At 35.0% G+C, this 15,000-nt stretch overlaps 1 protein-coding gene across 7 annotated transcripts in view; it reads right to left on the bottom strand.

The window, feature by feature from the left end:
• The window catches only part of meis2a (Meis homeobox 2a), a 262,523-nt gene that overhangs the window by 230,304 nt on the left and 17,219 nt on the right, over positions 1 to 15,000 (bottom strand). For all 7 annotated transcript variants that reach the window (XM_061968186.2, XM_061968185.2, XM_061968183.2 and 4 more), the window contains exon 7: positions 11,476 to 11,590. In XM_061968186.2, the coding sequence (XP_061824170.2) occupies positions 11,476 to 11,590 (115 nt within the window). The remainder of the gene's footprint in view (positions 1 to 11,475; positions 11,591 to 15,000) is intronic.

Here is a 15,000-nt window from a genome sequence, read left to right on the forward strand (position 1 = left end):
AAAAATATATAAATAATAAATAATAAATAAATATATACAGTACAGGCCAAAAGTTTGGACACACCTTCTCCTCATTCAATGCGTTTTCTTTAATTTCCTGACTATTTACATTGTAGATTGTCACTGAAGGCATCACAACTATGAATGAACACATGTGGAGTTATGTACTTAACAAAAAAAAGGTCAAATAACAGAAAACATGTTTTATATTCTAGTTTCTTCAAAACAGCCACCCTTTGCTCTGATTGATTTTTTTGCACACTCTTGGCATTCAATCAATCAATCAATCAATGTTTATTTATATAGCCCTAAATCACAAGTGTCTCAAAGGGCTGCACAAGCCACAACGACATCCTCGGTACAGAGCCCACATAAGGGCAAGGAAAAACTCACCCCAGTGGGGCGTCGATGTGAATGACTATGAGAAACCTTGGAGAGGACCGCATATGTGGGTAACCCCCACCCTCTAGGAGAGACCGAATGCAATGGATGTCGAGTGGGTCTGACATAATATTGTGAGATATAATAATAATATAATAATAATAATAATACATAAATAAGAAATAATAAGAAATAATAAAAATAATAAATAATAAAAAAATAATATAATAATAATAATAATAATATATCTTGGCATTCTCTCGATGAGCTTCAAGAGGTAGTCGCCAGAAATGGTTTTCACTTCACAAGTGTGCTTGAAGCTCATCGAGAGCATGCCAAGAGTGTGCAAAGCAGTAATCAGAGCAAAGGGTATATTTTTTTAATTATTTATAATAATAATACTATTAGCGTTAGTATATTATTATTATCATTTTAAACCTAATCTATACAATAACTTAACAAAATATGTATTTCCCTACTATTACAAAAAAAATTATTGTATTTATTTTACTACATCGTACAAAATAATCGAGCACAATAATTGACCTAAAACTTTCAGATTTTTTTATGCTGATAAAATTAATAACACATTTTATTTACTAGATATATTATCTATTATTAATATTGTTGTTAGTATTATCATCAAAACAATGTGCATGTAGAAAAACATTTCTGGAAAATAATGTAACCTTATATATTCAATTACCTAATAATATAACATGTGTTCCTTATTTTATCATATATCATTTTACATTATATTATATTATTCATCCAATTGTCCCTCTCTATGTGTCACAGGGAGGCTGGAGCCTATCTCAGCTGCATATTATATTTTATTACATTATATTATAACTTTTTTTTTTTCTATTCATTTATTTATTATGTCGTGCAATGTGTTGTCATATCTTGGCTCAGAGCATAACGCCGTACCGTAACTGTCTTTGGCAACGTATTGATTGGCTGTTACTGGATACGGTGCGGACAGGAGTCGATAAGTGCTCTGTGGATTACAGGTCACTTGTACTTATGTGTGTAAGATAATCAATAGGCAGTGCATTTGTTTCTCTCCTCCCCCTATACCGCCTCTCTCCTGTCTTCGTCCTTCCTCCTGCAGCCTTCATCAGACGCTTTTGTTTTTTAAACACTGATTGTTTGTTTACGATTAGAAAACGCGTACATTTTAAGGTTTGTTGTTGAAAAGTTTGCTTTGATGTTTTTCTGCTTTAGACAGCAAAAGGGTTGAGACAGAATCAACAGCGCCTCTGCTGGCTGTGGCTAAGTGGTGCACGCCAATTTGAGTTCAAAATGGGATTAACCAAAATAATTCCTAAAAATCAGCTAAATGATTATTATGCCTGCCCCACTGTTTTGTAAGTCTTTAAACAGCGTATGTTAGCAAAATTTACTTATCAAGGTATTACAACAACATTTATTTTATATGAATTTGCTAAATTTTTGCAGGAGTTTGACATTAACGCATAGTATTGTGTTCGGAAATTGTACACTCTTTTCAATATGTGTAATCCTGCTAAAAAAAACAAAAAACATGCATATCCAATTGGTTTGTATTGGAAAACCAAAAAATATTATTATTTTTTTGCTTTTCCAGATGAATATCCGCAAATGCAATGCACATTTTTTTTTCCTGTAAAAGAAAATATATACAGTACAGGCCAAAATTTTGGACACACCTTCTCATTCAATGCGTTTTCTTTATTTTCATGACTATTTACACTGAAGGCATCACAGCAATGACACCTGTGAAGTGAAAGCCCCTTTCAGGTGACTACCTCTTGAAGCTCATCGAGAGAATGCCAAGAGTGTGCAAATCAGTAATCAGAGCAAAGGGTGGCTATTTCGAAGAAACTAGAATATAAAATATGTTTTCAGTTATTTCATCTTTTATTATTAAGTACATAACTCCATATGTGTTCATTCATAGTTTTGATGCCTTCAGTGACAATCTACAATGTAAATAGTCATGAAAATAAAGAAAACACATTGAAATGAGAAGATGTGTACAAACGTTTGGCCTGTACTGTACATTGTATTATATTGTTTATGTTAAATGTGGAGTGAGTGAGAGGGGTTGGGATATTATAAGCAATTGCTTCATCCAACCCCTTTTCAAGCCTTGCATAAATGTAAAAAAAAAAAAAAAAAAAAAAAAAGTGTGTTGTTGTATTGTGCAGGTTTGAAATAAATACTTCAAAAAAAAAATAAAAAAATATAATGATTGAAATTCATAGTGTAAAGTCAAAAAATCAATGGACATTTTTTTTAAATATAATTTTAAAGGGCTTCAAAAACAACAATATCCCCTGATCTAAACCAACATTTTGAAATATAAAATTTTTTTGTAAAAAGCCCTTAAATTATTTCAAAAGTATTAAAAATTATTTTTAAATATTTAAAAAAAAAAGTTTTATATACAGTATATGCAAAAAGAAAATATAGTTAAAAATAGGCATCAATATATGTTTTCTCTGCTCTCATTAGACATGATTACAGAAACTATTTTCCATCAACATAAGCAATATGTACAGAGCTACAGTCATAGAATACTTTTTTTTTTGTATTGGAAAAACAACAAATTAGAATTTTTTTTCCCGTTTGTTTGATTTTGCAAACGCAGTGTACATTTTTGTTGTAAAAAAAAAAAAAAAAAAAAGAATTAAAATACATGGCAACTCAGTATTTTGACATATTAAAAAATAAAGCCAATGCATTATAAAAATGTTTCAGTGTTAAACATACTTTTAAAATAATACATTATATTATATACATAATTGTTATATATGTAAAAAGACAATACTCATTAAAAAAAAAAAAACCTGAGCGTTATGTGTAGCCACAATCATAGAAAACATTTAATAAATTAAAGAAAAACTTTATATAGCCAATATTCAAGTATATCCAGGTTCTACTAAGTCAAGAAAAATCACACAATTCTAAATACAACAGATAATATTCCCTTTACTGGCAACACTTCTGAGCGGGAAAAAACGTACGCTGTTGCTAGCCAAGCTATTTCATCGCCCTGCAACCCGACTAGGCGACCACAGAGGTCTGTGGTTCAGTAATGGTCTAAAGAGAAGATCATTTCAAAACAGGCTCCACCACAGAGCAAAACCATCCATCAATACATTTGATCACTTATTGGCAAAACAATAAGACACAACAAGCACGCTCCCTCCTGACGTAGTGTGTGTGTCTGTGTCTGTGTGTGTGATGAAATGTCATGCAAAAGCCTGGACAGTGCCAGGAGGCGCACAGAAAAAAGGAAAACGTGCCTTCGATCATCTGGGTTTGCGCCACGCTGGCATGTGATGAACATTTTTAACCCGGCGAATTGGACGGGAAGCATTTTTGATCATGTCAGCATGGATGTGGAGCGTGACGAGCCAATCAGGACAGATAGCTGTGACTGGCGCACACTATCTGTAAGACATTCCAATACGTTTGTTTTGAAATGCTTTATTCCTGTTTGGCAGGTTGTGTGTTAGATAACACTGAGACATAATTAGAGTTCTGTTGAACTTAATGTCTGTTTTTTTTATTTTTTTTATTTTTATAAACGCCAGCGAGAACTGGCAAGAAATACTCTCTTAGTCACCAGCTTTTGTTGTGTCTCAAAATAGTAACGTTTCTGGAGAGCGTTTTTTTTTTTTTTTGAATGAGGCTGCGACGCATCACTCGGGGATGTTTGACTGTAACAGTGGATAAGCGCCTTCATTTTGAGGTGTGACTGTGTTTGCATGGACGCCAGTCAAAATGAGGGATAATCCAAACGTAAACCGGGAAGGTACTGGGTTGAGCTGTGAGGGCTCGCATGTTAAAGTGCTGGCATTGGTTGATTAAAATCCCCTGCGTGGGTAGTAATAGTAACGCACGGTTGGACCTCGGGTTGCAAACACTAATAAGTTAAAGTTAAAGTACAAATGATTGTCACACACACACACTAGGTGTGGCGGAATTACCCTCTGCATTTGACCCATCACCCTTGATCACCCACTGGGAGGTGAGGGGAGCAGTGGGCAGCAGCGGTGGCCGCGCCCGGGAATCATTTTTGGTGATTTAACCCCCAATTCCAACCCTTGATGCTGAGTGCCAACCAGGAATGTAATGGGTCCAATTTTTATAGCAATCTTCAAACAGGAAGTGATGCACTTAAATAGTCACAGCTGTGGTCAATCAATGGACATAATAAATCAAGAACAACTTCAAAAATAAAAGTGCACAAATAATAGACAAAATGGAAAATTGCACAAAATAAACCAAAGACAGTATCACAGGGGAATAAATGAAGCAATACAAATGTGTGGACAACCATTATAATTAGAGATGTCCGATAATATCGGGCTGCCGATATTATCGGCCGATAAATGCTTTAAAATGTAATATCGGAAATTATCGGTATCGGTTTCAAAAAGTAAAATGTATGACTTTTTAAAACGCCGCTGTGTACACGGACGTAGGGAGAAGTACAGAGCGGCGATAAACCTTAAAGGCACTGCCTTTGCGTGCCGGCCCAATCACATAATATCTACGAGTTTTCACACACACAAGTGAATGCCACATCAACGGCCATACAGGTCACACTGAGGGTGGCCGTACAAACAACTTTAACACTGTTACAAATATGCGCCACACTGTGAGCCCACACCAAACAAGAATGACAAAACACATTTCGGGAGAACATCCGCACTGTAACACAACATTAACACAACAGAACAAATACCCAGAAACCCTTGCAGCGCTAACTCTTCCGGGACGCTATAATATACACCCCCCGCTACCCAACCCCCCCCCCCCCCCTCCACCTCCACCTCAACCCCGTTGGTTGGTTGCCGACCCCTGGACTAAGTGTATGTAGAATGTCAATTAAGGAATGACACCGATAAGAATATAATGGCAAATTTACCCTGGTGGGGTGCAGCATTAATGCTGGGTTCAAATCCTGGCCGGGTGATGCGTCAGGAAGTGGTCATTTAAATTGTTATTTTGCACCAAAAATGTATTTGCAAAGTGAAACACAAAAACAGCCTTAGAGTTGTGTCGCCTTTGCGCTCCCCCACCCTTGTTTTAATTAATGTTCAATCATTTTTAATTGCCACACAAGCACAACAATAGACTAATCGCCCTCTAAACGGTTATCGACACGAAAAATACTCTTTAGTCTTGTCTTTATAACGAATGAGAGTTCAAATGCAATGCAAGTCACATCCCGAAGCATCTTACGGGTCTTACCTTTTAACTTTGTCAAAATCCCACTTCCTGGTCACGCAAGTGTAAAAATAAGCGAGTCACCCGTGAAACAAAACGTAATAACAATGAAGTAATCTTATCTTTATGATGAATGACAGTCAAAATGTGGTGTGAGTCACATCTTGAAGCACCTTATAGGTCTTACTTTAACATTGTCAAAGTTCAACTTCGTAGTCACACAAGTGTAAAAATAAGCAAATCACCCGACAAATGGCCAACAACATTAAAAAATAAAGTCCTATCTTTATCACGAATGAGAGTCAAAATGTGTTTTGAGTCACATCCTGAAGCACCTTATAGGTCTTACTTTTTTAACAACATAAAATCCCACTTCCTGGTTACACAAGTGTAAAAATAATCAGATCACCAGTTAAAAGGTTATACAATGTAAAAACAATAAAATAGTCTAATATCTATAGCAAATGCCAGTCAAAAGGTGGTGTGAGTCACATCCTGAAGCACCTTATAGGTCTTACTTTTTTAACAACATAAAATCCCACTTCCTGGTTACACTAGTGCAAAAATAATCAGATCACCAGTTAAAAGGTTATACAATGTAAAAACAATAAAATAGTCTAATATCTATAGCAAATGCCAGTCAAAAGGTGGTGTGAGTCACATCCTGAAGCACCTTATAGGTCTTACTTTTTTAACAACATCCCACTTCCTGGTCACACAAGCGTAAAAAATAAGCGGATCACCAGTTAAACAGTTATACAATGTAAAATCAATAAAATAGTCATATGTTTATAACAAAGGCCAGTCAAAATGTGGTGTAAGTCACATCCTCAAGCACCTTAGAGGTCTTACTTTTTTAACAAGATAAAATCTCACTTCCTGGTTACACAGGTTTAAAAATAAGAGGATCACCAGTTAAAAGGTTATACAATGTAAAAACAATAAAATAGTCTTATATTTATAACAAAGGCCAGTCAAAAGGGGGTGTAAGTCACTTCCTCAAACACCTTATAGGTCTTACTTTTTTAACAACATAAAATCTCACTTCCTGGTTACACAAGTGTAAAAAGAAGCGAATCATCCGTTAAACGGCTATACAATGTAAAAACAAAAAAAATAGTCTTATATTTATAACAAATGCCAGTCAAAAGGTGATGTAAGTCACATCCTGAAGCACCTTATAGGTCTTACTTTTTTAACAACATAAAATCTCACTTCCTGGTTACACAAGTGTAAAAAGAAGCGAATCATCCGTTAAACGGCTATACAATGTAAAAACAAAAAAAATAGTCTTATATTTATAACAAATGCCAGTCAAAAGGTGATGTAAGTCACATCCTGAAGCACCTTATAGGTCTTACTTTTTTAACAACATAAAATCTCACTTCCTGGTTACACAAATGTAAAAAGAAGCGAATCATCCGTTAAACGGCTATACAATGTTAAAACAAAAAAATAGTCTTATATTTATAACAAAGGCCAGTCAAAAGGTGATGTAAGTCACATCCTGAAGCACCTTATAGGTCTTACTTTTTTAACAACATAAAATCTCACTTCCTGGTTACACAAGTGTAAAAAGAAGCGAATCATCCGTTAAACAGCTATACAATGTAAAAACAAAAAAATTGTCTTATATTTATAACAAAGGCCAGTCAAAAGGTGGTGTAAGGTCTATCCTCAAGCACCTTATAGGTCTTACTTTTTTAACATAAAATCCCACTTCCTGGTCACACAAATGTAAAAATAAGCGGATCACCAGTTAAAAGGTTATACAATGTAAAATCAATAAAATAGTCTTATATTTATAACAAAGGCCAGTCAAAAGGTGGTGTAAGTCACATTCTCAAGCACCTTAGAGGTCTTACTCTTTTAACAACATAAAATCTCACTTCCTGGTTACACAAGTGTAAAAAGAAGCGAATCATCCGTTAAACGGCTATACAATGTAAAAACAAAAAAATAGTCTTATATTTATAACAAATGCCAGTCAAAAGGTGGTGTAAGTCACATCATCAAGCACCTTATAGGTCTTACTTTTTTAACTAGATAAAATCCCACTTCTAGTTACACAAGTGTAAAAAAAAGCGGATCACCCGTTAAACGGCTATACAATGTAAAAACAAAAAATATAGTCTTATATTTATAACAAAGGCCAGTCAAAAGGTGGTGTAAGGTCTATCCTCAAGCACCTTATTGGTCTTACTTTTTTAACATAAAATCCCACTTCCTGGTCACACAAATGTAAAAATAAGCGGATCACCAGTTAAACGGTTATACAATGTAAAATCAATAAAATAGTCTTATATTTATAATAAATGCCAGTCAAAAGGTGGTGTAAGTCACATCCTGAAACACCGTATAGGTCTTACTTATTTAACAAAATAAAATCCCACTTCCTGGTTACACAAGTGTAAAAAGAAACAAATCATCCGTTAAACGGCTATACAATGTAAAAACAAAAAAAATAGTCTTATATTTATAACAAATGCCAGTCAAAAGGTGGTGTAAGTCACATCATCAAGCACCTTATAGGTCTTACTTTTTTAACATAAAATCCCACTTCCTGGTCACACAAATGTAAAAATAAGCGGATCACCAGTTAAAAGGTTATACAATGTAAAATCAATAAAATAGTCTTATATTTATAACAACTGCCAGTCAAAAGGTGGTGTAAGTCACATCCTGAAACACCGTATAGGTCTTATTTTTTTAACAAGATAAACACTCACTTCCTGGTTACACAGGTGTAAAAATATGCAAATCACCAGTTAAACGGTTATCCAATGTAAAAACAATAAAATAGTCTTATATTTATAACAAAGGCCAGTCAAAAGGTGGTGTAAATCACATCCTCAAGCACCTTAGAGGTCTTACTTTTTTAACAAGATAAAATCCCACTTTCTGGTTACAAAAGTGTAAAAATAAGCGGATTCACCAGTTAAAAGGTTATACAATGTAAAAACAATAAAATAGTCTTATATTTATAACAAATGCCAGTCAAAAGGTGGTGTAAGTCACATCATCAAGCACCTTATAGGTCTTACTTTTTTAACTAGATAAAATCCCACTTCTAGTTACAGAAGTGTAAAAAAAAGCGGATCACCCGTTAAACGGCTATACAATGTAAAAACAAAAAATATAGTCTTATATTTATAACAAAGGCCAGTCAAAAGGTGGTGTAAGGTCTACCCTCAAGCACCTTATAGGTCTTACTTTTTTAACATAAAATCCCACTTCCTGGTCACACAAATGTAAAAATAAGCGGATCACCAGTTAAAAGGTTATACAATGTAAAATCAATAAAATAGTCTTATATTTATAATAAATGCCAGTCAAAAGGTGGTGTAAGTCACATCCTGAAACACCGTATAGGTCTTACTTATTTAACAAAATAAAATCCCACTTCCTGGTTACACAAGTGTAAAAAGAAACTAATCATCCGTTAAACGGCTATACAATGTAAAAACAAAAAAAATAGTCTTATATTTATAACAAATGCCAGTCAAAAGGTGGTGTAAGTCACATCATCAAGCACCGTATAGGTCTTATTTTTTTAACAAGATAAACACTCACTTCCTGGTTACACAGGTGTAAAAATATGCAAATCACCAGTTAAACGGTTATCCAATGTAAAAACAAAAAAATAGTCTTATATTTATAACAAAGGCCAGTCAAAAGGTGGTGTAAATCACATCCTCAAGCACCTTATAGGTCTTACTTTTTTAACAACATAAAATCTCACTTCCTGGTTACACAAGTGTAAAAAGAAGCGAATCATCCGTTAAACGGCTATACAATGTAAAAACAAAAAAATAGTCTTATATTTATAACAAATGCCAGTCAAAAGGTGGTGTAAGTCACATCATCAAGCATCTTATAGGTCTTACTTTTTTAACTAGATAAAATCCCACTTCTAGTTACACAAGTGTAAAAAAAAGCGGATCATCCGTTAAACGGCTATACAATGTAAAAACAAAAAAATAGTCTTATATTTATAACAAAGGCCAGTCAAAAGGTGGTGTAAGGTCTATCCTCAAGCACCTTATTGGTCTTACTTTTTTAACATAAAATCCCACTTCCAGGTCACACAAATGTAAAAATAAGCGGATCACCAGTTAAAAGGTTATACAATGTAAAATCAATAAAATAGTCTTATATTTATAACAAATGCCAGTCAAAAGGTGGTGTAAGTCACATCCTGAAACACCGTATAGGTCTTACTTATTTAACAAAATAAAATCCCACTTCCTGGTTACACAAGTGTAAAAAGAAACTAATCATCCGTTAAACGGCTATACAATGTAAAAACAAAAAAAATAGTCTTATATTTATAACAAATGCCAGTCAAAAGGTGGTGTAAGTCACATCATCAAGCACCTTATAGGTCTTATTTTTTTAACAAGATAAACACTCACTTCCTGGTTACACAGGTGTAAAAATATGCAAATCACCAGTTAAACGGTTATCCAATGTAAAAACAATAAAATAGTCTTATATTTATAACAAAGGCCAGTCAAAAGGTGGTGTAAGGTCTACCCTCAAGCACCTTATAGGTCTTACTTTTTTAACATAAAATCCCACTTCCTGGTCACACAAATGTAAAAATAAGCGGATCACCAGTTAAAAGGTTATACAATGTAAAATCAATAAAATAGTCTTATATTTATAACAAATGCCAGTCAAAAGGTGGTGTAAGTCACATCCTGAAACACCGTATAGGTCTTACTTATTTAACAAAATAAAATCCCACTTCCTGGTTACACAAGTGTAAAAAGAAACTAATCATCCGTTAAACGGCTATACAATGTAAAAACAAAAAAAATAGTCTTATATTTATAACAAATGCCAGTCAAAAGGTGGTGTAAGTCACATCATCAAGCACCTTATAGGTCTTATTTTTTTAACAACATCCCACTTCCTGGTCACACAGGTGTAAAAATATGCAAATCACCAGTTAAACAGTTATCCAATGTAAAAACAAAAAAATTGTCTTATATTTATAACAAATGCCAGTCAAAAGGTGGTGTAAATCACATCCTCAAGCACCTTATAGGTCTTACTTTTTTAACAATATAAAATCCCACTTTCTGGTCACACAAGTGTAAAAATAAGCGAATCACCAGTTAAACGGTTATATAATGAAAAAACAATAAAATAGTCTTATATTTATAACAAATGCCAGTCAAAAGGTGTTGTGAGTAACATCCTGAAGCACCTTATAGGTCTTACTTTTTTAACAACATAAAATCTCACTTCCTGGTTAAACAAGTGTAAAAAGAAGCGGATCACCCGTTAAACGGCTATACAATGCAAAAACTAAAAATATAGTCTTATATTTATAACAAAGGCCAGTCAAAAGGTGGTGTAAGGTCTACCCTCAAGCACCTTATAGGTCTTACTTTTTTAACATAAAATCCCACTTCCTGGTCACACAAATGTAAAAATAAGCGGATCACCAGTTAAACGGTTATACAATGTAAAATCAATAAAATAGTCTTATATTTATAATAAATGCCAGTCAAAAGGTGATGCAAGTCACATCCTGAAGCAACTTATAGGCCTTACTTTTTTAACAAGATAAAATCCCACTTCCCGATTACACAAGTGTAAAACAAAGCTAAGCACAGTTGATATTAAAACATACAAAAAAAAAAACACAAACCATTATACAGCATTATGACGAGTGTTGACACATTATGTTGAGGCTTTGTCTTACAAGGAATGTTGCAAAGAAGACCCAAAAAAGCCAAAGAAAAAGCTAAATGCATGAGGTTAATCCTGCAACTTTGCATGGCTTTCGAGGCGCATTATTCCAGAGAGCCTTGGTGGTATTTGGACAGTGTCAACAGGCGTGTTGTTGTTGCTCACCTTGTTCGCTGCTGTTGTCTCCGCTCTGCGAAGCGTGCCCCCCGCTGGAGGGTCCCGGTGTGCCGGCCGAGTGCGTGGAGACGGCGTCATCGTGGTCTCTCCAGGACGCTGGATTCTGAGGTTTGTTTATTTTATTTTTTTTTTTTTTTTTTTTGTTAGGAGATGGAAGAGCCAAAGCGGTATCCGTGCGTGCATCCATCCACATTCCCCAACCGAGACCACAAAACCAGGAGCGGCGGGAGAGCCGGGAAGAAAAGAGAGAAAGACCATATGAGTGACATGTGTTCCAAAAAAAAAAAAAAAAAAAAAACAGACAGAAGAAACAAATGCACTAAAGCAGCTGGCAATAAGTCAAAACAATCAAAGAGGCTTCATTAATGCATGAGAGCAAAACGCTTCTAATGCTGCTCTGCAAAACGAGCTCTGCGGAGTAATTGTCTAAAAAACACATGGCCGCTTTTCTTTTATTTCCTCCCTTTTTCATGTGATTGCGGCAGAACCGAGCGAGACTTCCGTGTCAAGTGCGAAAAACAGAGGTAAAGGAGTCCAAACACACCACAGACGCCATTAATCATTACTGCTGTCAGAAATGAAAATAAGATATGACAGTGATTCTCCTGCTAATCTGCCAAAAATGTGCACACGCCCACAGAGGCTTGTATAAAACACACACACACACACACACACACACACGCACACGCACACACACACATGACATAATACGAGCGAGATGTATAAACATGCACACACGCTCACTTTTTTTACATGGGAAAACTACAGAAGGAGGCCCGAGCCAAGGTTGAACAACAACAATAATAACAACGGCAGTTTGTGGTCGGTTGCTCCCTGTTAGCTTCGCCGCTAAAGTGATATATTGTACGTGAGAGAAAACCCCAAGCGGGAAATAACCAGGCACGCCTTTCTCGGCTTTTGTTGTTATTGTTCATGAAGGGTGTAAGTTCAATTAATAGTTGTGTGCATGATAAATGAGATGCTGACATGAAGGAGAAGATGTGGTCATAGTTGAACAAGCTAAAATAACGGCACTAACCTTTAATAAGGTTTTTTGACAAAATTATTTTAATTGTCATACGTATGTGTTACCGCCCAACAAGGAATTTGGTTGAACAGTTTTTCTTACTGTCCGACTTGCTTACCAGCTATCGTGTAGTAGTTTACATAAACAAATAGTTTTCTGTAGTTTTAGAGTCCTGCTACTTTGCTACTATTATTTTATTTTTATCTTTTTAACTTAACATATTATGTTCCATTTAGGGATGTCCGATAATATCAGGCTGCCGATATCGGCCGATAAATGCTTTAAAATGTAATATCGGAAATTATCGGTGTCGGTTTCTTAATTATCGGTATCGGTTTCTAAAAGTAAAATGTATGACGTTTTAAAACGCCGCTGTGTACACGGACGTAGGGAGAGGTACAGAGTGCCAATAAACCTTAAAGGCATTTCTTTTGCGTGCGTGCCGTCCGAGTCACATAATATCTACCGGCTGTTCTCATCACGTATTAATGCAAAGCATACTTGGGTGGTCGTATAAACAAGTTTAACATTGTTACAAATATGCGCCACACTGTGAACCCACACCAAACAAGAATGACAAACGCATTTCGGGAGAACATCCGCACCGTAACACAACATAAACACAACAGAACAAATACCCAGAATCCCAATAAGTCTTCTACCCCCATCCACCCCAACCCCGCCCTCCTCAACCTCCTCATAGTCTCTCTCAGGTAGAGCATGTCCCAAATTCCAAGCGGCTGTTTCGATAGATAGATTGATAGATAGATAGATAGATAGATAGATAGATAGATAGATAGATAGATAGATAGATAGATAGATAGATAGATAGATAGATAGATAGATAGATAGATAGATAGATAGATAGATAGATAGATAGATAGTACTTTATTGATTACTTCAGGAGAGTTCCCTCAGGAAAATTAAAGTTCCAGCAGCAGTGTACAGGATTGAGATCGAATTTAAAAAGTAAATAATGGGGGTATAAATGGAAACAGAATAGAACAATATTACAATAAAAATAAAAATAAAAAAGCAACAATGAGAATAAAAATATAACAGTAAAATAAGAATATAACAAGAGAAACTAGGCAGTAGTGACCATGTTATGAAAAAGTATTGCACTGTTATTGTTTTGAGGCATGTTAAAAAAAATAATGCACTTTGTGACTTCAATAATAAATATGGCAGTGCCATGTTGGCATTTTTTTTCCATAACTTGAGTTGATTTATTTTGGAAAACCTTGTTACATTGTTTAATGCATCCAGCGGGGCATCACAACAAAATTAGGCATAATAATGTGTTAATTCCACGACCGTATATATCGGTATCGGTTGATATCGGTATCGGTAATTAAGAGTTGGACAATATCGGAATATCGGATATCGGTAAAAAAGCCCTTATCGGACATCTCTAGTTCCATTAATTCAAAATGTATGACCACTGTCTCCGGTACTGTAGGTGGCGCTGCACAACAAATGCTACTTGGTCTCCATTGTTCGTTTTTGTGTAACCCGTGTATAATACAAGCTATCTTACAATATTTTCTGTAAAATAAAACAAAAGAAACATTCATTTTTTTATTTAAAATAAACGTTTACAGTTTAAATTTGATATTACTCAATTTATGACTGCAATCCGCCTCCGATACTGTAGATGGCAGTAATGAGCATTGCAAACTAGTTGCCGACAGCTATCCAAAGCGAAATAGAATTGTTTGCGCCAACTTGCTAGCTTAACAACTAATGTGTAATATGTTTGTAAGAGAATACAATCAGATAGCAACTTTTAACTGTAAACTATAGGTCTACAGTTAAAGTATGTCGTAAATTTGATCGGACAGTTACTGTTCCAGGTGGCGGTAATGAGCACTATAAACTGGTTGCTAACTGCGAAAAAAATGCTAAATGGTTTCTAGGGGATTTTTTGTGTAATCCATTTACCTTAGCAGCTGGCTTGTAGTACTACATCTTGTACTAGTATTACGAATCCGACTAATCAACTGTCATAGATAGCTAGCTTGTAGTACTAGCCGTAAGGGAAAACAGAAAAAAACACGCCTTTTAACTTGCAAATAACCTTATGAAGGTTGTACATTTGATTGGTTACTAGTTACAGACACAACTGTTCAACAGTCAGATTGCTTAAACCTGCTACGATAACAGCTAGTGTTTAACAATAATCGTAACAGCGAACAGAACCAAAAATCTGTACTTAAAACGATAAACTTACCGTGTAGTGTTATTGTATGTCTACAAATTAGATCGGACAAGTTCCTGTTATAGTCCGGTACTGGTCAATGCAAACTGGTCGCTAATGTAACATAGATTATATACTGTATTTGTTTGCGTAAAACAGCTACTATAACAGCTTGCCTGTAACAGTATTCATAAGAGATAATCAGCAAACAGAAACAAAAATGTTTATTTAAACTATAAACTTAGGGTCTACGGTTATCGTATGTCGTAAATTTGATCGGGAAGAA

The sequence above is a fragment of the Nerophis lumbriciformis genome, linkage group LG08, assembly GCF_033978685.3.
Source record: "Nerophis lumbriciformis linkage group LG08, RoL_Nlum_v2.1, whole genome shotgun sequence".
Taxonomy (NCBI): Eukaryota; Metazoa; Chordata; class Actinopteri; order Syngnathiformes; family Syngnathidae; genus Nerophis; species Nerophis lumbriciformis.